This window comes from Xenopus tropicalis, chromosome 7 (genome assembly GCF_000004195.4).
Source record: "Xenopus tropicalis strain Nigerian chromosome 7, UCB_Xtro_10.0, whole genome shotgun sequence".
In the NCBI taxonomy this organism is placed as follows: Eukaryota; Metazoa; Chordata; class Amphibia; order Anura; family Pipidae; genus Xenopus; species Xenopus tropicalis.
Window position 1 is genome coordinate 109,277,334 of NC_030683.2, and position 25,195 is coordinate 109,302,528.

Below are 25,195 nucleotides of genomic sequence, written 5' to 3' on the forward strand. Positions count from 1 at the left end.
ACCCACATTCCGGAGTTGACCAGCTGCTATAAACGCTAAAAGAGCCATTATTTGTACACAAAAAAGAAAAGTAAAAATGCCAGTGCACGGTTTTGCAAAAAATGAGGTGTTAGTACTACACTTTGGCCAAAATATGTAAGCTCCTTTTAATATAGCCTTGTTGGCTGGTTTCCAATATAGCAACAGCAAGTGGCTAATCTTCTTAGTGGCTAAACACAAACAAGCTTCACATTGAGCTTCGCATAAAAAAAACAGATGTGTCTTTTACCATTAGGTTCATGTCACGAGGGACATTTTGACTATCCATTGCCATTAGGTGGACAGTAGCATTGGTCAAACACCCCTCTCCACTTTTTGCTGCTTCTTATAGTAATGTATAGGAAACATGATGCCTGAAGAACAGAATGGTTCCAGACAGACCTTTGCTGATAAACACTCGCTTAAATACTTCTGAGCAGAGGTTGGTTTGTCCCCCCCTCTACCATTACAGGCCCTGATGATATTTCTGTAAACAAAAGTTAAAAGTACAGATGACAATTGTAATATATTTTGAATATTAACCCCAGGGCTGTACAACTTTGGGCCTAGCACTGATGCCCCCATTCTGGAATTTTGAGGAAAAGTTGTGCTGTGGGAAAAGTGGCAAACCAATTCATTTGCTTGTGGCACTTTTTTCTCATTAGTGAATGATGCCCTATATATGTTATAAACAACATTGTGGAATGATACACAAATGATTAAAATGAGGTGCCCATAAATTGTCAGACAGCTGCAGACTTGGCCACTCTTGACTGAATCTGACACCTGTTGGTGCTAGCTTGAGTAATAAACTACCAGATCTAATGTAGTGATTCTGAGTATTTATTTTCATAGTTAGTGACAAATACCTCTGCAGGTGGGCGACAAACTACCCAAATTGCTCCCCATTTATTTGAAATGTAATTATCTAAAATAATGGGTTCACTTGTTTATCATCGTGGTAGTTGCACTTAAATCAAAGAGAGAGTATTTTGTTGCTTGCTTGTTGAGTTATTAATCACCTGGGTGGCAACACTTGGAATAATTATGTTTAACACTGAAGTTACAAGGATACGGTCATTACATAATAACCCTCCCCCCAAAAAAAAGTAAAGATTATGACAGAAGGGGTGAGAAAAACAGAGCAGTTTGTGGCCTAAAGCCAGACACACTAAGCTACTAGTAGTAGCTACTTTTTCACAACTACTAAAGTCCAGAAAATACCCTGCCATAGACAATACTGAAAATTTCCTCTGCTAAAACACACATAGAGACAATTATCAGTAAATGATCAGCATTGTCTTTTTTAGTAGCCACGACAAGTAGCTGCTACTAGTAGCTCCGTGTGTCTTCACCCTTAAGGCCCCCATACACGGGCCAACTATAGCTGCCGATATCGGTCCCTTGGACCGATTCGGCAGCTAATCGGCCCGTGTATGGGCAGAACAGAGCAGCCTGGCAGACCGAGTTCTGGCCTGAAATTGGCCAGATCTCGATCGGCCAGGTTAGAAAATCCAGTCGGATCGGGGACCGCATCGGCTCGTTGATGCGGTCCCCAAACCGACTGCCCCATAACCTCAAATGTAATCCCCAGGGCCAAACGATCGGATTATTTTTTTTTTAAGTCCCTTGCTACCCGATATCGCCCACCCATAGGTGTGGATATCGGGTGAAGATCCGCTCGCTTGGCGACATCGCCAAGCGAGCGGATCTTATAGTGTATGGGCACCTTAAGCTGCTGATTTGTTATTTGATGGCAGACAAGACAAGATTTGCATGATGGTGCCACGGTGGGTGTGCGCCATTAGGTGACCAGCTAATATTTCACTAACTCGGAGAACAGAGAACAAGTCTCAAATAAACACGGCACTTGCAAAACACAAAGGCAAATCAGCTATGTAAACTGTGAAGGCAAAGTCCATTAGGACAATGAGCAACCACAGTGCTAAAGTTCATCTGAGAATATTTCAGAAAGTTACCAGGGCCCATGTATAAATGGAGTACAAAACTCATTATCATCTAAATAACTTGTGGGGCTGCATACAGTACAAGAGAGAGACAATTTGGGACCCCCAGTTATGCAATAAGAATCCCATTCTTGGCCCATTTGTATGGGTGTGTGGAGGTGGGGGTTGTGGCAGTTGACCAATATTTTATTTTCTTCAAGAAGTCCCTGCTGATTCTGGGAGCCCTGTGTAGATGTCACCTCTGACTTATCAATAGTATTGTCCTGTTAATTTTCATTCCATGGTGATTGGTTGTTTAGTCGATCAGACAGGTTAGAATATTTTGGTCGCATAATGATAAAATCTGCACATGTATTGTATATCTGACAATATCTTTGGGGGACCTATAATGGAAGTCACTTTCGTACAATTGGTGCCTGCCAACTGTTTCATGTTCAGAACATCCCCCCCATTTGTATTTTTAGGGCTTTATCCTACAATTTCAGTCTGAATATTTCAGATCGTTGCATTTAAATGTACAACTGATATCTTAATGTTCGATGGAAGAAGGCTAAAATCTGAACGTGTATAGCCAGCTTTACCATAAAACTGGCTCTGGTTTGAAACAGCCCAGTGAAAAGTCTTGATTTACAACATGAAAAAAGCAACACTATGGGGCACATTTATGGATGCTTGAGCCTTTTGGGCTCCAGCATTCGTATCCCCAAACCACGGGTGGTTTCTTCATCTGAATAGCACGATTCGTGGTTTTAGGTGCCAAGCTTTTTATTTTTTGGATAGGAAAAAGAAAAACCCAATTTGCACAAATCAGTCTATTTGGATGAAGAAACCACGCAAGGGTTTGGGTCTCTTGCGTGGTTTTGGGATTCGAATGATCCAGCCCGAAGGCTCGAGTGTTCATATATGTGCCCCTATGACTTAAATTTTTTATAATTCCAATGTCCCTAATTGATAACTAAACAGATAACAGTGTTACAGTTGCCATTCCCCCACAAGCTTATATAATGCCAATTTGCGTATTTTCTGTCCAAAGACAATCAGTTGATCTGCCTTGTGAAATCCTTCCTTTCTTCTTACTCCCACTGGCAGCCTCTGCTGTGTTTCCTGGATGCAAATTGCGACATAGGTCTTGTTATGTGTTCTTGCGTGCCCTTTAACCATCATTGGGCTGAGTTTTATTTGCAGTTTATCTTAATCTTAACTCCTTTTGAACTCTGTTCTATGAATAAATGCATGTTCTTGTAGTTTCCCTTCCTAATTCTTTTTATACTTAGTGTCAAAATGTCTAGGTTATTTTTCAGTGTTACACAATGCTTTGTGTACTTTTAAAATAACAACAATACAACAATAAGCACTTTCTTTAAATAGTGCCCCACTGACTTATGAACTCAATAGACTAAAGGTGGCCATACACACACCGATAATATCGTACGAAACCTCGGTGCGTGTATGGTATGTCGGCGAGTCGACCGATATCGCAGGAACCTGCTGATATCGGCCGACTCGCCGATCGGACCAGTTTGAAAATTTTGATCGGGCGCCATAGAAGGCGCCTGACCAAAATTTCCCTTCAGCGCTGAATTGGCAGAAGGAGGTAGAAATCCTATTGTTTCTACCTGCTTACCTGACGATTCAGCCCTGAATGGTGTGTGGCGGATCTGACGATGTTTCGTGCGACCGATGGTCGCACGAAACATCGTCAGATCGCCACGTGTATGGCCAGCTTTATAGAGGTTATTTGTACATTTGTTTGTATTTTATCTCTAATTTTACATTACATTTAATTTCTTCTTTACTGCTTATCTTTCTTTTGTTCATTGGAAGCACCCAATATGATATTAGAATGGATCTAACAGAGCTTCTGTATCTGTGATGAAACCCACTTGCAGGTAGAGTAGAAGTAAAGGGCAAGTCTACGGTGGCCCCACTGGTAATGCAATGTCTCCTAGGAGACTGTCTAATGTGCATTGTGACAGATAGGGCCATGTGACTGTAGGGACCCATAGGGTTAAATGGTCCCTATGGCTTTAAATCCCTACAGGTTCAGTTCCCTTAGTTGCTGGGCAGAAGGGAATGTATCTAAGTGAGTTCATTAACATGTGTGCTATTGGTTAGAAGGTATAGTGACCACATCCTGCCTGACTTTGGTATAGTGTTGGGAGAGGAGTGGCACCTTCCTGTTGTTTGCTTCCACCTTAGGGACAAGGTGGATGTGTGCTGAGAGCCCAGGGCATGGGCCCAGGCCCAGTGAAGTCGGGGAACAGGGCCCCATGAATGAGGCATTAGATAGTGGCAGGTGTAGCTCCCTTTATAGTACACTCTAGGAGTGTAAGGCAGTTAGGGCTGAGCTAGAATGAGCAGCATGAGCTCCTGCATAGGATTTGCAGTTTTTCTGGAGATAGTTCTCCCAGGCCACATTGCCTGTAGTGTAGGGATCCAAGTGAATAGGGAATCAGGATAGAGAATTCCCTGAGGGATCCACTACAGGGTGTGTCGCAGAGGTGAAGGGAGATTCCTGCCAGTCTGCCCGCAGGAGAGTGTGAGTCTGAATATACACTCGGTATATGTTGCATGTACCAATGGCCTCTGAAGCTGTATTGTGAGTAACCCTGTGGATGTTCAATAAACACTTATTCTTTTGTTAATTGCAAGAACCTCTGGCGCCCTCTGTTTTCATTTTTCTGCATAGCAGCAAGAGAGGTGTAGTTGCACAACACCCTCACCTTCCTCTTCCACTTAGCGAAGGCCCATTCTGGGTAAGAGAGTACAGTGTAACCCATGTTCTACTGGTACTAGTCCGGGAAAGCAGCTATTGAGCTGAAATAGGTGTTACATGACCTTCTCAGATAGAATTAAAAGTAGGGATGCACCGAATCCCGGCGTTTTTTTAAGGATTCGGTTTCGGCCGGATCTGCGGTCCCAGCCAAACAGAATCTGAATCCTAATTAGCATTAATTAGCATACGCTAATTAGAATTCAGAAAGGGTTAAATGGGCAGTGAAAAAAAATTCACTGGCACGCAATACATACATTTTTAACCCCTTCCGATCCTAATCAGCATATGCTGCGGTCCCTGATCCGACCAGATTTTCTAACCTGGCCGATCGAGATCTGGCCAATTTCAGGCCAGATATTGGTCAGCCAGAACGCTCTGTTCTGCCCATACACGGGCCGATTAGCTGCCGAATAGGTCAAAGGGACCGATATCTGCAGCTATAGTCGGCCCGTGTATGGGGACCTTAAGTCAGCGCAGAGGACCTTTGGAATAAAAATTAGCCATGGTAGTTGTTGGGTTGTGCTAGGAACAATGGGCAGTTGGGGCTAGATAGCCTAAATATGGCAAAACACAAATTTTGCATGTACAGTACGGTGGATCCCTGGCTGACATGACATACTGTAGATATCAGTCAGTCTGAGGGTATGACAGTTTGAAAATTTCATCTGCTGATACACCATGTCAATGAGTGTTATTCTAACTGTTTATGCTCATCTTGGGAACAATAGAATAGCAGCCATACCATGTGGCCCCTCGTCCGCTCTACATCCTTTTGCCCTTAAGGATTGGATAGCCAGAGTCACCAGTAGGAGGATCCAAAGGGCATAGAATTAAGGGTAGAAGTCAGCCCCAGGATAAGAAACTGCCCACAAAATAATAGGAACTTAGGCCAGCTAATGAAATCTTATGGGTAAGTTATGCCACACGTGCTATCAGACATAGTTAACATGAAATAATGGTACATTTATGTGCTTAAACCATTTCCCTCAGTCACACAAGGCTCTGTTGCGTGCAGCATCCCACAAAAAGGCATAATATCAAGTTATATACTATGCAAATAATAACATAATATCTGTGCTCACTTGTCCCTGGGGCCAAGTGTATGTGGGCTTCTGTATCAGGAACAAGTAAAGGAACATAAAGGTAACATTAGAAACTATATAGAAAATACAAATATACAAGTGATACAAGTGTCTTTAGGCATTTTTTAAGCATAATGTGTCACAAGTAAGTTAGATGATGGTGGATACATTTAAGAAATGTCCCTGAGGCGCAGAAAGAAAATAATGTTTTTTTCTACAAAAAGAAGCAAAATACTAGATAGCTTATAACCTCAAGGAACGGCTGCATTAAATGCTTTCCGTAAATACTGTGCCTTTGCAATGCAGCTTTTAGCATGGTAGAATATGGATCTTCTACCATGAAATGAAAAGTTAAAGGCACAGTAAACCCCCTGGTGCAACATAAATTGTGCTGAACATACTTTCTGCCTATTGTTGTAATCAGGAAAAATCTACGGTTTTCAATATTCATTAAAGACGACATATTGTGTGAAGAACAAGAATGTGTCAATGCATATACATATATATACACTTTTGAATATAGAAGAAATGTGCTTAAAAAAAAGTAGTGTTTTGGGTTGATTTATTAAAAATTTGCCCCAAAATCCTACTTGCCCATCCTATCTGTTCCACTTCCTTTCCCAGGCTGTGCGGGGGGGGGGGGGGGATAAGCTCTTTATTCTATAGCTATACACAGTTTGCTGCAAATATTTGAAATCTGGGCAATAAGCCTGACAAAGGATTCTGTCCTATTGATGAACAGCAAATACTAAACACCGAGTACAACCTGAGGTTATTCACATTGTTTTGATGCATGAGATCTCATTGTACAACAACATGTATGGGGTTACATCATGCTAATGTAGGTACAGTTACCAGACCCCTTATCCAGAAACCTATTATCCAGAAAGTTCTGAATTACGGAAAGGTCATCTCCATTTTCATCAAATAATTTCTCTGTAATAATAAAACAGTACCTGTACTTGATCCCAACTAAGATATAATTACCCCTTATTGGGGGCAGAACAGCCCTATTGGGTTTATTTAATGGTTAAATCATTCCCTTTTCTCTGTAATAATAAAACAGTACCTGTACTTGATCCCAAATAAGATATAATTACCCCTTATTGGGGGCAGAACAGTCCTATTGGGTTTATTTAATGGTTAAATGATTCCCTTTTCTCTGTAATAATAAAACAGTACCTGTACTTGATCCCAAATAAGATATAATTACCCCTTATTGGGGGCAGAACAGTCCTATTGGGTTTATTTAATGGTTAAATGATTCCCTTTTCTCTGTAATAATAAAACAGTACCTGTACTTGATCCCAACTAAGATATAATTACCCCTTATTGGAGGCAGAACAATCCTATTGGGTTTATTTAATGGTTAAATGATTTACTTTTTTCTGTAATAATAAAACAGTACCTGTACTTGATCCCAACTAAGATATAATTACCCCTTATTGGAGACAAAACAATGCTATTAGGTTTAATTACTGTTGAAATATTTTTTTCTGTAGACCTAAGGTAGACTTAAGGTTTATCCAGAAAACCCCAGGTCCCAAGCATTCTGGATAACAGGTCCCATACCTGTACATTAATACCATTTAAGTAACTACTCCCTTACGTATCTTTATGAGTTATGAGAACAGGGTGCACAGACTCATGGAATTAATAGAGATAAAGTGTGCCCCCTAATGCTTATCTAGAGGCGAGAAGAGGTTAATCACTGACATGCAGCTGGGGTGGCCATTACAACAGACAACCAAGTAGATTATTAGTCAGAAAAGCACAAATTCATGCAAAAATCTAGGCTAAAGGTACAAAGTCTATATCACTTCCCCTCTTCTAACTGACTTTGTTTATCAACTCCTCTATGTCCACATGGAGTCTGACACTGAACCCAAGGCCCTTCCTTGCTCAATTCAAAACAAAGTCACATAGTTTACTCTAGGTTAGGGCTCATATAAAGTGGTTTAAAGAAGCACAATATATGACAGTCCTGGATATATGCTCAAATATAATTACAAAGCAGAAAAAGGTAAGGTTTGTGCCCAAGGAGTCCACCTTGGGCCATTACCCTTGCCTGTCCTCTACAAGGAGATTCCTAGAGTAGAGAATGGTGTTACACTCTCCTACACTAAAAGGCCCATCCTAAATGGGAATTTCTGCCATTAAAGTCATTTTTGTAACACCAGCTTCTTTGTGGGAGAAATTCCCTTCCTTTGATGCCTCATATGAAGCTTTCTTCAGTTATCTCCTCTATACACAGACAGACTGACCAAGACTGGGTTGTTTGGCAGTTAAAGTTGGGGATTTGATCACTGTGTATAAATAAATATATATATATACATATAAAGATTGTATAATAGACTTTCTGGTTTGATATACTTGGTAGATCTTTTAAGAGAATATAAAGGTGCCCCTTGAGATTAGGATTGAAGCAGTAAGTTGAGGAGTTGTTGAAGCAGTTGTACAGCATAAACATTCAATAGCTTCAAGGAAGGTTTGGATGCATTTTTAGAATGGATACTAGCATTAATACTCTTATTAAACTGTCAGTTCAGACTATCAACAGTGTGAGTTTATTTATTCGAACTCAAAACCATTTAGCTTCATGTATCACCTCTTGTCTGGGGCTCATAGTGCAGATACAGGACTTGATATGGAGACGTGACCGTTAATCCTAGACACATATAGGATGATATTATTGGGGACTTTGTTTTATTTTAACAGAATGTGTGTTAATAATGAACCAGTATATCAGTCTGACATGCTGCAAAATAATTGTATTGATATCATGTGACATACTGTAGCCTGGCAGGATCCCCCTATGAGTCAGTCCTTTGGCCATTTTATGTCTAGTTTGGCTTCTTTTATGTCTGACCCAATTTGCTATTGATTGGCATTAGGTTAAACATTCAGATCTGCCTGTGTATGGGTAGTTATAAGTCATTACTTCACCATTCTAAAATCACTCTCTAGGGCAGGGATCCGCAACCTTTTTTCCTCATGAGTAACATTCAAATATAAAAAGAAGAAGAAGTTGGAGAGTAATACAAGTATGAAAAAAACATTCATGGGGTGCCAAATTTGGTCTGTGATAAGCTATTTGGTAGCCCCTAAGTATACTGGCAGCCTACAGGAGGCTTTGTTGGCACACACAGGCAGCATAAGGCAGGCAGAGTATGGCACACACAGGCAGGGTAGGGCAGGCAGAGTATGGCACACACAGGCAGGATAGAGCAGGCAGAATATGGCACACACAGGCAGCAGAGGGCAGGCAGAGTATGGCACACACAGGCAGCATAGGGCAGGCAGAGTATGGCACACACAGGCAGCATAGGGCAGGCAGAGTATGGCACACACAGGCAGGTTAGGGCAGGCAGAGTATGACACACACAGGCAGCATAGAGCAGGCTGAGTATGGCACACACAGGCAGGGTAGGACAGGCAGAGTATGGCACACACAGACAGCATAGGGCAGGCAGAGTATGGCACACACAAGCAGAGTAGGCCCTTTATCTGCTATGTTAATGTGTGCCCTATAGCCCCATTTCAACTTGAATGGCTGCCCCATGGTTACGTAGCAGCTTATTTATATAAACTGTAATAGTGCTTCTGAAGCTAAAACACCCTGTTGTGCAGGGTAACAGTACATTATATTTACATGTATACAAAACCCTTTTTATATTTGGTGCTACTGATCCTTTAAAAGTAACATGTTTTCAATAGAAAGGCCTCTTCTTGTAAGAGGGAAAAGGTAACTTCTATGCCAAGGGAAGGGAAATAAGTATGGTGCTCAGGGTTACAATAATGATTAAATCAAAGTTACTGTGTGCGTAAAAAATGGAATTTTCCTTTCTTGAGGCAAAACTGGCAAAGTACAAGTGTTTCTTTGGCCCTTACTGAATTCTACAGAGCAATGAATCGAATAGCTTCTTCCAAAATAACTGTGTGAATCCAGTGACTCCAGCACTGATGTTTGTTATTGGTCAGAAACCGTAGGGTTCCTCTGGCTGATATCGCTATTGACAGAGTTCTGTGTAATTATTTGGACTGTCAGGGTCACCCTGTTGTAAATGATACTTTAAATCAACATTTAAAAGAGGCAGTCAAAGCAGGCAGGGTCTCTGATTTTAATTGGAAAGAATAATAAGGTTTATATTCATTGTATTCTTCTATAATTGCTCAATAATCACATGGGTATAGGGAGCTCTGCCACAGGGTTCTTGTTTATCTGCAGATTTATATTCTAATAAGGAAGCCCAATCATAGGTTGCCCCTAGCATCAGCACTATTATTTAAGAAGGTTTGATTAGAATTGTTTCATATTTCTTTTTTCCTCTATGAATTGCCAGCAGCAATGCCAGATAAAGGTAGATTGGCACTACTGCTTTCATATTAATAACACTGCCAAAACTGCCGCTTTTCCTTCGCAATATTGCCAAGATACGCCCCTTTCTTTCACAAGTAACAGCTAAAACACTAATCCATGCCCTTATCCTTTCCCACTTAGATTACTGCAATCTCCTACTAACCGGCCTCCCAGACTCCCACCTCTCTCCCCTGCAATCAGTCTTAAACTCTGCTGCCAGGATCCTCCTGCTCTCTCCTAAGAGGGAACCTGTTCAGTCTCACTTAAGCTCTCTAGCATGGCTGCCTGTTAAGCAAAGGATAGCTTACAGAATCCTTCTGCTAACATTCAAAGCCCTTCACTCCTCTGCTCCTCACTACATTTGTTCACTGGTCTCCCTACATGTTCCTGGTCGTCTCCTCCGCTCCTCTCAGAGCCTCCGTCTTTTTACACCATCCACACCCACTGCGCTCTCTCGTCTTAAACCTTTCTATCTCGCTGCTCCTTACCTCTGGAACTCTATCCCTGAATCCCTCTGTAGGGAAAACTCACCCACTCTCTTTAAGGAAAAGCTCAGCTGTTACCTTCTGGAGCACTAAGACATTATTTTGCCCAGTCCTGCGCTTAAGGGCAAATGCCCATACCTGGTGCACCCTTACCTTCCAGTTTGTGCCTGTATGTTACCCAACCACTTAGATTGTAAGCTCTACGGGGCAGGGACCTCCTTCCTACTGTGTCTCATACCACATGGCACTTACTCCCTGTGCATTAATATATATTTATTGTATTTATTATAACACTTGTCCTCCCTGTGTGTAATTTTGTATTTTGTAAGATTGTACAGTGCTGCGTACCTTTGTGGCACTTTATAAATAAAGTTATACATACATAAATACATATTGTAGGGAACTTTGGCATGAGCATGCATTTTGTTTATAGGAAAAACCTCAGTTAAGTTGAAAGACTGAACAAGATGGGGTAGTTTACATGAGAGAAGAGGCATTTGAAGGGGAACTCTGTCTCCTGAACCAAAATTTGTTAAAGAGCCCCACACAACAGAGAAACCCCTAATATAACTGTCACTGCAATCCATTCCATCAAAAAGTATGAATAAATACCATATTTATATGCTGAAATCCAGCTGCAAAACAGTTCTTCTCTTTCTGCATCATTTTAAATCCTGGCAGGGAGGAGGGACTAAAACACTGATGTTACAAATTGTAACAACTTCTCCGCAGCTTACAAACAGCATGCAGGAACTACATAACCCACAATCCATTGCACTGCAATGTTGCTTTCTTTATTGATATTACACATGCAGGGAATTGTGGGATTGGGAGGATGCAGGCTGAAGGCAGGCTGAGGACAGGCAACTACTGTTACATTTAGTTGAGTCTCAAAGTAGCCAGCCAGATCAGCAGGGGAACAGAGGGCGGGGCTTAGGGAACTGTTCCAAACCATATTATCACATTAAAAATCATATTTTTTAACTGATGTATTTTGCAAAGTTGCTTGAAATTATGTTTACTTTTCAAAAAGCTTAATTTGTGTTTGGGTGGAGTTCACCTTTAAGATGTTCTGTGCATTTAGCTACTAAAATTGCCCTCCCCTTTAAACAAAACAGGGATTGTTTGTCCATACATACTGCAATATATTCAAGCTGAATACAGGCTAGAATACAGCACCTTGCCTATTAGTGCCAGCCAAATGCAACATGTCACACTTATACTACATGCTCTTGAATGCTCGTGCTGAATGCACAACTGGTGAGATCCGTAGGGTAGAGATACAAATAGTTAGTAGGACCATATAAAGATTATAAAAATAACAGCAGTAAGGTATCATTGTTATCTCATTCACAGAGATTGTTCTTCACTTATCGAGGAATGCCTAATCCAAGGTTGCTATCATAGGCACACACTAGGGTCAGTTTTATTAGGGGCCAACTAATCCGTGTAACCTTTGGAATGCTACACATTGCTCTGAATGCTGAAGCAGCTCTTATGGTAACTCCAGCTAATCCCTACATATTCAGACCTGTGACTGCACAAATTTTGTAACACATTAAAATATCAAAGGCAAGAATCTCCAGTTTCTGCCCCCCTGTAATCTGCACTCTTTAATCACTCATGCAGTAACACCTTCTAGAGACCTTTAATCACCTTCCAGTCTGTCCCTCAGGCACTTCCTTCCCCTTATGTATTGTCCAGCTAATCACCCCCTCTGTTCCCTTCCTTTCAGCTATCTCGTCTTAAATGTCTTTGTTCTGCTAATTAAAGTAATAGCTAAATAGGAAGTTCCCCTTAAGGGCAATGGCACACAGTGTAGGGCAAGGCATTTTCGGGGAGATTTGTCAGAAAGGAGATTTGTAAGAAAGGGGATTTATTTACAATGTACAGTAATATTAGTGATGAAATATAATGCCTTTTAAAGCATTAGATTAGAAACTATGGGGCCTACAGCCAGAAGAAACTAAATCTAAATGCCAGTTAACGTGGCCACACGTGGCCCGATAAAAGCTGCCGATGGACCGGAGTTGCCAACTTACTGCCCCTTGAATGAGGCCCTCAGACGGGCCTACCTGACTGATACCTGGCTGGAAATTGGACAGATGTCAATACGGCAGGTTTAAAAATCCCATTGGGTTGAGGAGTCCATTGGCAAGTTGTTGCGACCTTTGATACAACAGCCTGTATCCTGTTAATGTTATCCAATCATTCGGCCTAAGGACCAAATGGTTGGATCAACTCAGGTGGGCATATTGTGGAAATATCCGCTTGTTGTGCAACCTTGCCAAATGAGCAGATCTGTCAATGAATGGCCAGCTTTACAATCAGAGTTGGAAAGAATGCATCTTTGCTCTCCTAGATACACCCATTTTGAAACTTAATGAAGGTGAGATTTGGATTGAAACCATAAGGGCTCTGGCACACGGGGAGATTAGTCGTCCGCGACAAATCTCCCTGTTCGCGACTAAGTCACTGGTGGGATGGCACACGCTGCACAAGCGATTTCGGCAAATCGCGTGTGCCATCCCATCGGCGACTTACATTTTCGCCGGTGGGATGGCAACTGATAGCAACTCGGGGAGATTAGTCGCCCGTGAACTGGGAGATTTGTCGCGGGCGACTAATCTCCCCGTGTGCCAGAGCCCTAACTCCTAGATCAGGGATACCCAACCTTTTTTACCTGTGAGCAACAATTAAATATAAAAAATTGGGGAGCAACATCAGCATGATAAAAGTTCCTACGGGGTGACCAGTGAGGGCTGTGATTGGTTATTTTGTCATCCCATAAGGACAGACAGCCTAAAGGAGGCTCTGTTTGGCAGTATGCATGGTCTTTATGCCACCAAAATTTGCCTCCAACTCGAAAATTCCAAAATAAGCACTTGCTTTGAGGCCACTGGAAGCAACATTCAAATGGATTAGTGAGGAACATGTTAGTGAGAACCACATCTGTAAAGGAATGTATTTATGTGCCTCCATTTGGGCAAAGGATTTTAGCAGCACTGGGGGCTTGATATCGATTGATCTTCAAACTTTTTATGTTCTCCCTGTGCTTATGTGGGTTTCCTCACAAACTTCAAGAACATACTGACAATTTAATTGGCTCCTGCCTATAGTACCTGTGATAGGGAGCAGTGACTGATAACTAACCCAGGCTGTTTGCAGCTAGCTAGAAAAAGGTTGTAATTGCTATATAGTTTTCATAAAGTTTAGCATATTAATTTCAGTGTTTATTTTCCTTTCTTACCCCTTTACATGCATGAACAAATCTCCAAATCCACAGACTAGAAGAAAGTAGATAGGCCCATTTCATGCAGTCAAGACCATATGGCCAGCAGAGACCAAGATTTCACAGGCACCAGAGAAGGGGAAAATAACTGGGGTACCAATGAGGATCAGCACAGCCACTTATTTACATGAATGTACAAAGCTTTATAGTCTAATAAGTATCCAATGGGAGAATAAAATATGCCAATATGCTTAGCATAGAGATTTTTTATATTTCCCCCAACACCTACATTTCTCATAAAGCAAACTAACCGTAAAACAAACACCTTTTTTTTATTTCATTGCATCAAATAACTAATCTTTTAATCCTCTTCCTCTTCTCCAAGCATTGGCCCATTTATACATAATGACTTCCCACCAATACAGGTATGAGACACAATAAACAGAATGCTCGGGACCTGGGGTTTTCCTGATAAGGGGTCTTTGCGTAATTTGGATCTCCATAGCTTTAGTCTACTAAAAATCATTTAAACATTAAAAAAAAAAAAAAATTAAATTAAGGATTGTTTTGCATCCAGTAAGGATTCATTATATCTTAGTTAGGACCAAGTATGTATGTATGTATATCTATATTTATAAAGCACTACTTATGTAAGCAGCACTGTACAGTAAAACAATAAATTAGTACAACAGGGGATATCAAAATAATAGATAAATACAAAGTATGATAATAAATACAAATAAATACAAGGTACAGTTGCAATAAGTTAAGAATTAGGAGACAAGAGGATGGAGGTCCCTGTCCCGTAGAGCTTACAATCTAAATACAAGGTACTGTTTTATTATTACAGTGAAAAAGGGAATCGTTTTTAAAATTTGAATTATTTGATTGTAATAGAGTCTATGAGCGATGGACTTCCCTTAATTTGGAGCGTTCTGGATAACAGGTTTCCTGATAATAGATCCCATACCTGTGAAATCAAGTATCCAGGCAGCTGGAGTGGGAAATGAAGTTATATAGCATTTTATCATGTTATCATGTATCCTTGTTTTGGGTTTTTGCTTTCCTTTTTTGGTTCTATTAATACCCAAATGCCTGAATCTAAAACATTTTTAAATTCTTCTACAGATCCATCAGAAAACAAGAAGGAAATATGAACATATAGATGGAAGGTAGGATGACACAAAAGAACAGATACTTGGAGCTGACCTCTAGCATCACTGATGATCTGCAGCTACGGGGGCTCATTTATGCACATAGCGTAAAGCTCTAGCGCTCATTGTTTAATATCCTAATTACTATAGTGATCTTTATATTGTACCTGGCTTTGCATTTTACAAACAAAGATATCAGTTTACTATTCAGAAATAGCTAAAAACCACAAAGAAACATATTGCATTAAAAAAAATGATAGTTTCCTCTTTAATTTTTATTTCCATTGTCTACTTCCCCTTTAACCAAACATAGATTTGCAACATTTTATTTGCTCAGTTGGTATCCTTTATTTATAAATACACCATAATGGCCATGGCACAAAGGGCACTTTGATAACTTTTTTTTTTGAAAGGCTCTTACTTGATTCCCAGTTGTTTACTTCTTTATCAAAGATCTTTAAGTCCTAAAAACCCTCCCAGGAAACACCATTGAGACCTTGCCCCTGCTAAATATCCTCAGTCACATGCTCTCAGTAGGAGGGGATTCCTACTGAAAGTGGGTGTAACTGATATGGGGGGAGGAGCCTAGGGGCATAAGAAGATGTTTGGATACAGTCAGGGAATCAGAAGCACTTGGTCTGCAGTAAGGAGAGATACAAAGTTACGCATCAGAGCTTTCTAAAGGTAACACTAATGTATTCTATGTGTATGTATAGGTATGTGATATACTGTATAGTACAATCTATCCATTGTGTATGTATATGTGTGTGATATACATGTATAAGTGGGATATTTTGCTATGAAGTGCGGTGCATAAGCATTGACATGTGCTGTATACAGAGAAAAAGATTTTTGGCATTTTTGGATAGTAAGGCAACACAATGTCAGGGGAAGGTGATACAGCTATACAATATTTTGTAAAACAGGGCAAGAGAAATAAGTGACAAAAGGCTGTAACTTTGCGATAATGTGTAAAGTATTGTAATATGGAGACAGGGAAAGGGACTATATAGTGAAGTAAATAGAAAATCCTGGCCACTAGAGGTTATGATCTAAAGGTAAGGACAGATGGAACTTTATTTGAGCTTTTTACCATAATAACGAGCCCCCTATGGTCTTTGTGCAAAAGAAAACTAGCCGTGCAGATGAGACCAAGTAATCTATAAACGTGTTGCTTTGAGTAGCCAAATAATCCCCTATTGTTCTGGCTAGGGTTTAATGGAATTGCTTCACAGGGAGCCAAGGGATTAATCCTTTTTGGCACAAATAAAAATGTGGATTTTTGTCACAGCCTGATTACAGTTGGGTTCCTTTCGTTAAGTGTTATTTGAACATTTTACTTACATGTATATTTGCACTTGCGAGTAGGAGATGCCATATGACTTGCCTCAATAAAGGCATTATCCAAATGCCTTTATGCTTTATGCTGCTGCTGCCATAGCACCTGTAGGGCACATTGACACTAGTTATTAGTCTTTATGGAGCATGTCTCAGTGGAGAGGAGTTAGAAAAGAAGAAGCCCTTAAATGAGTGCATAAAATGACATCTATCATGGATGCCCCAGCCAGGAACCCTCCAGCTTTTATTAAGCTACACTTACCATCATTCCACCAATAATCTTGGGCCCCTTTGGACATAAAGCAATCCCACATAGGCATCCACTCTCTGCCCATTGTCTAACTTGTTCATTTCTGTGAGCTCCAATGTGGCACTTCATTTACTGCTCTGCACCCAGTGCTTGATTTACAGTCTTGTGCACCCTAGCACTTGTGCTCAGAGTCATAGAGAATGACCCCTATAGCAGATTAATCTTATGGGCACAAGGTATGCTATATACTTATTCTGCACTGCCTAAGGAAGGGTAATCATTTCAATAACTGTGCACTTATAAATATGCTTATTATTTAGTTATTTCATTTTTTATTTATTTATTTATTTCCAGAAGGTGCCCCTTTTTTTGCACTGAAAAGATGAAGCTTCTTCTTGCAATTTCTGTGATTCTGGTCACAATCTGCGTATTGACAGGTATGTCTAAAAGGCTAATACTGGGCACGTACAAAGGGAAGGTCAGCTAAGGCCCCAGCCCCACATACTGTAGATAAACCAATCATGGTCATCAACCTACCAGATCATCCCTAATAGAACGTAAATACTTGCACCAGACCTAATAACCCATAGCAACCAATAAGCAGGAATCAGCGTTTATTGGTATATATATATTATATGCTATACCAAGACAAACATTACATTAGTTGCTATGGGTTACTAGACCTAGAGCAAACATTGTGCATGTTATTAAATTGTTCCCTGTGTGTCTGATCAGGTTATACAACTTTTGGACACTAGTTTAGTATAAAATGCCCACATTATTGTATATCCCACCTATGCCCAAAAAGTGACAGCCCTTAATGCACTAGAGCAATGCAGCAAAAATGCTGGGAGCATTACATAGCAATGGGTCCATAGAAGGCACTAATTAATCTTGTTAAAAGGCTTCAATCCTGCTGTGATGTAAACAACACAGGGCATAATATGGGACACATTGCATACTGCCCTGCTTCTTGTGCCCCAATGTACAGCACTTTGCCCTTCTAAAAGGGCCCTCTGGGCAATGCCACTGTTTTCCATTACCAAAACTAGAAATTAGTGAGATCAACAGCAAAATCATTTCCAACCTCAAATTTTGGAAATAAGACATTTTTCTTTAAAATACATTGATATTGCTTAGCAGTCAGTGTGCCACTGGATCCTTATAGCTCCTGGGCCCCTTGACATTCACATGATTTGCTTTAGCTACGCCCCTTATGGCTGCATTTGGGTTATGGAGTAACAGTGGTGGCTTAATCCTGTCTGTCTAACCACAGACCTCTCATACACACTTTTTTCTCTTCTTTTAGAATGTAAGCCTTCAGAAGCAGACTCGGAATCTAAGAGCTTCAGGGACCACTTTGATTCTGCAGGGACTGCAATAAAAGATTTTGGAGCCAAAACCAAGGATTTTTTCAAGGATCTGCATAACAGTGAGGCTATGACAAAGACAAGGTACGTTCATGACCTCCTCCAGTTCAGTGGTATTTTCTAAACAGACAGTGGAGACTACTTATGTTTTTGGTTCCGTTGATGGTTAGGGTGATGGAAGTTGGAGGAAGTCAGATTGTTGGAGGCAGTAGCGGTAGATGTTGGAACTTGGATAGCAGGCAGTAGAGGAATGTGGTGGGAGCTGGATGGCAGGCAGTAGAGGAATGTGGTGGGAGTTGGATAGCAGGCAGTAGAGGAATGTGGTAGGAGCTGGATAGCAGGCAGTAGAGCAATGTGGTGGGAGTCGGATAGCAGGCAGTAGAGGTAATGTGGTGGGAGTTGGATGGCAGGCAGTAGAAGTAATGTGGTGGGAGTTGGATGGCAGGCAGTAGATGTAATGTGGTGGGAGTTGGATGGCAGGCAGGCAGTAGAGGTAATGTGGTGGGAGTTGGATGGCAGGCAGTAGAGGTAATGTGGTGGGAGTTGGATGGCAGGCAGTAGAGGTAATGTGGTGGGAGTCGGATAGCAGGCAGTAGAGGTAATGTGGTGGGAGTCAGATAGCAGGCAGTAGAGGTAATGTGGTGGGAGTTAGATAGCAGGCAGTAGAGGTAATGTGGTGGGAGTTGGATGGCAGGCAGTAGAGGTAAAGTGGGTGAAAGCCCAGTTGCAGGCAGTAGAATGAAAGCTAATGTAATATGGGGTCCAGGCCCTAAGGTAAATTCAGGTGAAGTTGTGTTGCAAGAAGTACAGGTAAAGGCTTTTATATGGAACTACAGGTCCACATAAAGGAGGCAGGGTAGGACCTACAGACCAATATCAGATCTGTTAATAAATATTGTCCTGGTTCATGTACCAGCCCTCACACTTTGTCCAAGCTCTCCCGGCACATGTGCAGGTTTAATACTCCTTTCTTTATTTCTGCCAGGAACTGGTTCACAGACCTTTACAAGAAGATAAAGGAGAAAACAACCGGCTCAGACTAATGCATCCTAGACCCGACCAGCAGGATTCTTCCCCAAGAGACCCTCATGTTCTGACCACCAATGTGCCTCAATGTGTTCCAGTTGTGTTAGCCTAATGGAGTAACCCCCACTGATCTCCATTAATAAATAAACCTGACGTTTGTCACATGGGTCTGCATGGTTCTTAAAGATTCTTACATGGAACTTAAATCTTGTATGGAATATAGGACTGAAATATAGATCACTGCCCATGACTCTCCAGCTGTTGTAATAATTCAACCCCAACATCCCTCTGGTACTCACTGGGAGGGCATCCTGGGAGTTATAATAGCTTACTCCAATTATGTACCAGATCATCCAATCACAAGTACTGATTAATTACACACATTTGGGACAGACAATAACTAAATCATAAAGTCATACAAAGAAATTAGTGAAGCCCTTTAAAGGAGAAAGATAATATAGATTATCAGAAAGGTCTATGTAAAAACAGCCATAAGCACTCACAGAGTCCTCTGTCAAAAGAAACAGGATTTGTTATCTCTTTGTTTTCCTGTGCCAGAGACACGCAGCTCTCTCCTCTCTCCTGCTCCCCCCTCCCTGCTAAGAACTCCCCCCCCTTAGGAATGTGTGATCTGAGCCAATCAGCAGGAAGCTTCCTCATAGTCTTATAAACTGAGCATGTTCACTGGTCTCGGTCTCGGTGTAGGAGCTAGGCATTATGGGAACTTTTACAGAGCTCAGTATTTTTTTTTCCAGTGAGGCTTCTGATCATCTGAACAGGAGAAATATGGGGAGACTTAAGGGCACTATTGAGAGAACTGAAGGTATGCCTGCAGCTTGAGATTAACTCTTTACTAGCCTTTCCTTCTCCTTTAACAGGTTGGGGGTATTCCACGTGGCTTTATTTACAAAAATATTTCCCAAACTTTTCATCCAAAATTGCCTAGCAGCCCAAAGGCAGAGAGTGGCAGAAATTCTGCTGTTTTACCCCTTCCCCAAAACTATTTTCCCCTTGGGGGTGTTCTCTTGTGTTACTGGTATTAAATGGCAAAAAGGAGGGCCTGCAGCATCTTATATTTTGACTCATTTAAAGAACTGCATATTTTTGATTTTGAGGAGAGGGAAGTTTTTCTAATTCATAAGGACCTTTACCTCAGGGAACATGGGTTGCAGCATAGGAAAAAGCAATTGTTTGTGCTCCTGACCATGCCCCTAATCAAACCCTTAGCTCTGCCTGAATTGAGGTCATTTAGTGAAGCCCTTGTAGGCCCTTTTATACTGCCCACATATTGAATGGCTAATTAACAAGTAATTCAGATGCATTCTGCAGACTGAACGGATTTATATGCAGCCATGCAACATGCATCTAAATGTATTTATTGCTAATAAGCAGGGCCGCCGCTCCCTATAAGCAGAGTACGCAGTCTGCATAGGGCACCAACTCCCAGGGGGGCACCATCCCAGCTGCTCAAAAAAATCGTTTTTATATATTATAACATACCCCCCCAACACTGTCCTGCCGGTTTTTATAGCGCATCCCGCTGTCCCGGATAGTTCAATCAATCGATGGGGGCAATTGGGGGCACTTACTATGGGGGCATTGTCTATGGGGGTTATTGGGGGCACTTACTATGGGGGCATTGTCTATGGGGGCTATTGAGGGCACTTACTATGGGGGCATTGTCTATGGGGGCTATTGAGGGCACTTACTATGGGGGCATTGTCTATGGGGGCTATTGAGGGCACTTACTAGGGGGGCATTGTCTATGGGGGCTATTGGGGGCACTTACTATGGGGGCATTGTCTATGGGGGATATTGGGGGCACTGTGTGTGGGGCCCCTATAGTAGGTGTTTTTTTTTTATTATTTTATTTTTACTTCCGTAATATTTGGGAGAGGGGGCACAAAAGTAAATTTCTGCTTAGGGCACCCATTTGCTCAGCAGCGGCCCTGCTAATAAGCCATGCCGGATGTGGATTCAATGGGTGGCAGGTATTAAACGGGTGAGGTGCAGATTATGGGGAGCAGGAGACTGGGCTGTTGCTGCAGGTGACTGGATAATGGGGTCCTAAATAGGGTGACTCCCATATAATTTTGGGAGTTTTGCTGTGCTTTCATGGTTCAATCTGAGTTTAACTAACCAGCACCTCCCAGAACTCATGATGTGTGTAGATGGGAAAGGGAGTTAGCATTTGGCTCTTCTGGTAATAATACAATCCCAGGCTACTCCCTTCTACTTGTTTTTAAACATTTACTCTGCACAAGGGGGGATTAAGGGGAGGAGGGTAGCGATGTTCCCTCTATGGAGTGTCTATGCACACAGAGTTTGAGCTCAGTGAACACAACAAATTTACTGTGCAGAATGGAAACACAACATTGTGCATTAATTCTGACCTGGGCGCACAGTTCTTTAAGAGGGAACCTTGGGGGCAAGAACCCCTAAGATTCTTTTAAACTTGATAGGTTCCCATTTTTTCCAAGACTGATGTGAAAATTTGCCTTTATCTACACAATGACTGATATTCTGATCCCTTATTTACTGAGTTTTCTTACATATAATTTGCCTTAATGGCACACAAGCAAAGAATGTGAGGTATTTGAGGTTCCGTGGGTCGATTACAGAACAGCAAGGGAAAGTGCTGTACAAACAAAAATAGGTAAAATATATATAACTCACTGTCTATACCGCTAAGTAGCTTGTATTGTACAGAATATCAGACACTAGGATTTTGTTTTACGTGATTGAATACCACCTGGTGGTCTAAAAGTATAATGCAAGGTAGTGAGATGATTTGGCATCATCATAATTTAGAATTATGGGACCAGTAATATCACACTCAGCATGGGCAGTAAAGGTATTTAATAAATGTATTGTGTAAGAAATTCCCCTTGACAGAAGATCTGACGACCCTGCCTTATCCTGATGCTTTAAAATAAAGTTCTTGCACTCACTAAAGCAGTTAGGGAGCAAATATGGGATTCATGATTCCTTTATGCAGAAACAATATAGGGCAATCAAAAGGTAAATGGTAATATTAGGTAGGTGGTTATGTAGGATTGGGATTACCAGTTATCTGGCAGGGCCTCTACAAACAATACAGGATCAAAATCTCCCACCCAGTCCTCAGTTCAAAAGGCATGCTGCCCCCAAATTGTTGCTGCCCTAGGCCTGGGCCTTTGTGGTCTGTCCACAGAGCTGGGCCTTTATTTCCAGCCTGAGATTTCAAGCTGAGCAGTCTGCACTGGCCCGGACTGGCAATCTGTGGGTTCGCAGCGCCGGATTTCAACTGGGGACGCCCCAAGGCCGCCCCCACTCGGCGCCCCCCCTATCCCCCCCGCCGCGTCAACACGCATGCGCGAAAACCCCCCCCCCCAGCGAACGCGCATGCGCAAGCGCCAAAGTTGAGGCTCCCATACGGAGCAGTGGGGAGAGTTCTCCATTGCTCCGTATGGGAGCAAAATGTTCAATTTTGCCTGCGGCGGGGCGGCATGCAAAATGCCGCCCTAGGCCCGGGCCTTTGTGGCCTCGCCACAAATCCGGGCCTGGGTTCAGGCAAATGCCAAACATAGACAGTCACTATTTATTGGGCTGGTGGGGGCTGTGGGAATGTACACTGTGGGAACATATAATCAAGACACAATGCCATGGAAGTGAATACAGCACGGGCAGACAGTGATCTCATTGAGCCGATGTCACAATTCCATTCTTTTTTCAAATGCGCAACACCTGTATTTATCGATAGGGTCAATGACTGGACATTGACAGAAATCTGGTGATGCCTATTCTGAGTTCAAAAGGAGAAATCATTTTGAAGTGTGTGTGGCAGATACAAGAGAAGGCAGGCAGGTAAGTCAGGTAAAATAAAGGTATGTATGAAAAGGAGTGCGGCTGACAAGCACATAAATGACCATGCACGTATTTAACAATGGCACCCAAGATAGCTATGGGAATGTGTGTATTTTTCATGCATATGAATTTTAAGTGACAGGCAGCAGAAAGATGGCTACGGCTGCTTACTAGCAGTTACCACAGTCAGTGCTGATGGGAAAGCATGATGCGAAGTTTACCTTATAATTCATTTTTAGTATGTGTTATTAAAAAGGTATTAACAGTAGGACAGGCTTGATGACCCCAGCACCAGGTAGAAGGAGAAAGTGTGTATGCAATAGAATGAAAAAATAAAGAATAACAGAAACCTTACTATGATTCTGTTTTTGGTTGCCAGGGTCAGTGACCCCCAGCAACCAGCTAGCTTTTACAGCTACAGGCTAGAAAGAGTTGTTTTATAACATACAAATTAAATTAATTCAAAGGCATATTTCTCCTTTACAGTTGCACAATATGATCAGCATATGCTAAAATGATATTATACACTTTCATTTTGCTTTGCCTTTATCATGCAGAAAAATGTGAGAATATCTTTAAATATAGAGAACTACAACTTATTCATTCTGTGTTTCTAGGTCAGAACTGAACACAATGCAGATCACAATGCCAGTCTGGTGCCTGGCACTGCTGTGCCTTTTGGGTGAGTCTTGTAATGCTTGTAACCGCCATGTTTGAACTGGGATTCTGCAACCCAACTGTTTTAATGCATTTCCAAGTGTAATAATAATAATTAGATTTAGATTAATAAGATTAAGATGAATTAGTTAGCAAAAGCCTCTGTATAAAGTCAGAAGGCAACACAAGGCTAAGTAGGTAACTTGGTTACTATGAGCTACCAGCCCTTGAGCAAAGTGTGTTTTTTTCACCTCCCGCTATTGGTTCTGTGGGCTTTGAGATCCAACTCCATGGTTTCCTCTCATGTCTGAAACACTTACGTGCAATAGATCTTCCTTCATTTTTTTCCCCAGGCTCTCGGGTTACTGCTTTCCCCAGTGAGATGCAGTCTGATGACTGGAGTGCCTCTACTATCCTGCAGGGTGTCCTAGAGCAATATGTCAAGCCATACACCGGATCCACAGTGGATAAAATCACTGACTCCTTCATTTTTGATATTTTTGGGTAGGTGGCCCTTATTTAGCTACTTCTACATACATAAGAATGAGTAATCTTCTTGTCACTTAATTTGCACCAAATACATCAAAACCAAACCTCTCGGGATGCCTGTCCATCAAGAGAAACCTTTGATATACGTGTTTACATGAAATTTAGTAAAATCCCAAAATAATGCCTCTGATGTATTCTATAAAATTAAAAGGGACAGTCACATTATAGTTAACTCATGTTTATATTTGTTTATAATGGTTTCTATACATTCAGGTCAGGATATAGCCAGTAGCAGTAAGTCCAAAGGTCTTGCTATATACTACTGGAAAGGTTTCAGTGCTCATATATCATTTAATTTACTTTCTTCTACCTCTCTCAAACAGAAGATCAAGTTGCTAGAGGCAGATAGTGATGGACAAAATAATTTGCCAGACGTGGGTTTGTGGGAAATTTCCGCGTGTCGCCATTGGCGGATTGTTTCGCAAAACGGGTGCTTATAGCTTGAGTCAATTACCTTATTTACGCAAGACAGCACTTTATTTGCTTTAGTAGCCACAGAATGACACTGCCTGGAATTAGACAACTTGTTATCTACAAAAAAAACCCAGTTCCTTCTCAATTACGGATTCCCCAACACACTGCCATTTACTAAGCTATTGCCAGTCAGAATTAGTGTATATTCATTGGCCTGTAATTGTGTAGTGGCTTAGCTAATCCAACTATTATAAGATCCTCTGTCTCATTTTTTCTCTTTATATTGTCCCTGACTAAAATCTGGGCATTTATGTCCCTCCCCTTCTTTTATTTGTCTAGGAAAGCGCTAAATGGCGCACAAGGAGCAATAAATCTGACTTCAGAATATGTGAGCCCGTACTATTACACCTATCTAAGGCAACCAACAAAGAACACAATCAGCTGGCTGGAGAAGAAGGCAGAGCCAATACGAGAGTTTTATGAGAAAATATTTGAGAACAATGAACAACAATCTTAGCCTTAATAATCTCCAATAATTGGGGCTGGGAACTCAGAAGAAGAGGCAAATGGATCTTTGGCTTTGCTTGTATTGTGCATTAAACTAGGTTACAGTGATGAATATGATGACATATACTAAACCTGTATTACAAAAACTGTGTTAAACTGGTTAT

General features: G+C 41.4%; 2 protein-coding genes across 4 annotated transcripts; both read left to right on the plus strand.

Annotated features, from left to right (window-relative positions):
• Positions 1-15,652: 15,652 nt before the first annotated feature.
• apoc1 (apolipoprotein C-I) lies at positions 15,653-19,224 on the plus strand. The gene is made up of 4 exons (XM_004912010.4): positions 15,653-15,758; positions 17,017-17,099; positions 17,972-18,116; positions 19,018-19,224. The coding sequence occupies exons 2-4, from the start codon at positions 17,045-17,047 to the stop codon at positions 19,073-19,075; spliced, it is 258 nt and encodes an 85-aa protein (XP_004912067.1). The 5' UTR covers positions 15,653-15,758; positions 17,017-17,044; the 3' UTR covers positions 19,076-19,224.
• A 3,573-nt stretch (positions 19,225-22,797) lies between these two features.
• On the plus strand, positions 22,798-25,178 carry LOC101731543. Of its 3 annotated transcripts, none has more exons than XM_004912011.2 (4): positions 22,798-22,904; positions 23,522-23,586; positions 23,915-24,065; positions 24,864-25,178. In XM_004912011.2, the coding sequence occupies exons 1-4, from the start codon at positions 22,834-22,836 to the stop codon at positions 25,039-25,041; spliced, it is 465 nt and encodes a 154-aa protein (XP_004912068.1). In that variant the 5' UTR covers positions 22,798-22,833; the 3' UTR covers positions 25,042-25,178. The 3 variants fall into 3 exon arrangements, with proteins under 3 accessions (XP_004912068.1, XP_004912070.1, XP_004912069.1); XM_004912013.4 differs by having other exon boundaries at positions 22,808-22,924; XM_004912012.4 differs by having other exon boundaries at positions 22,808-22,913.
• The last annotated feature ends 17 nt before the right edge of the window (positions 25,179-25,195 follow it).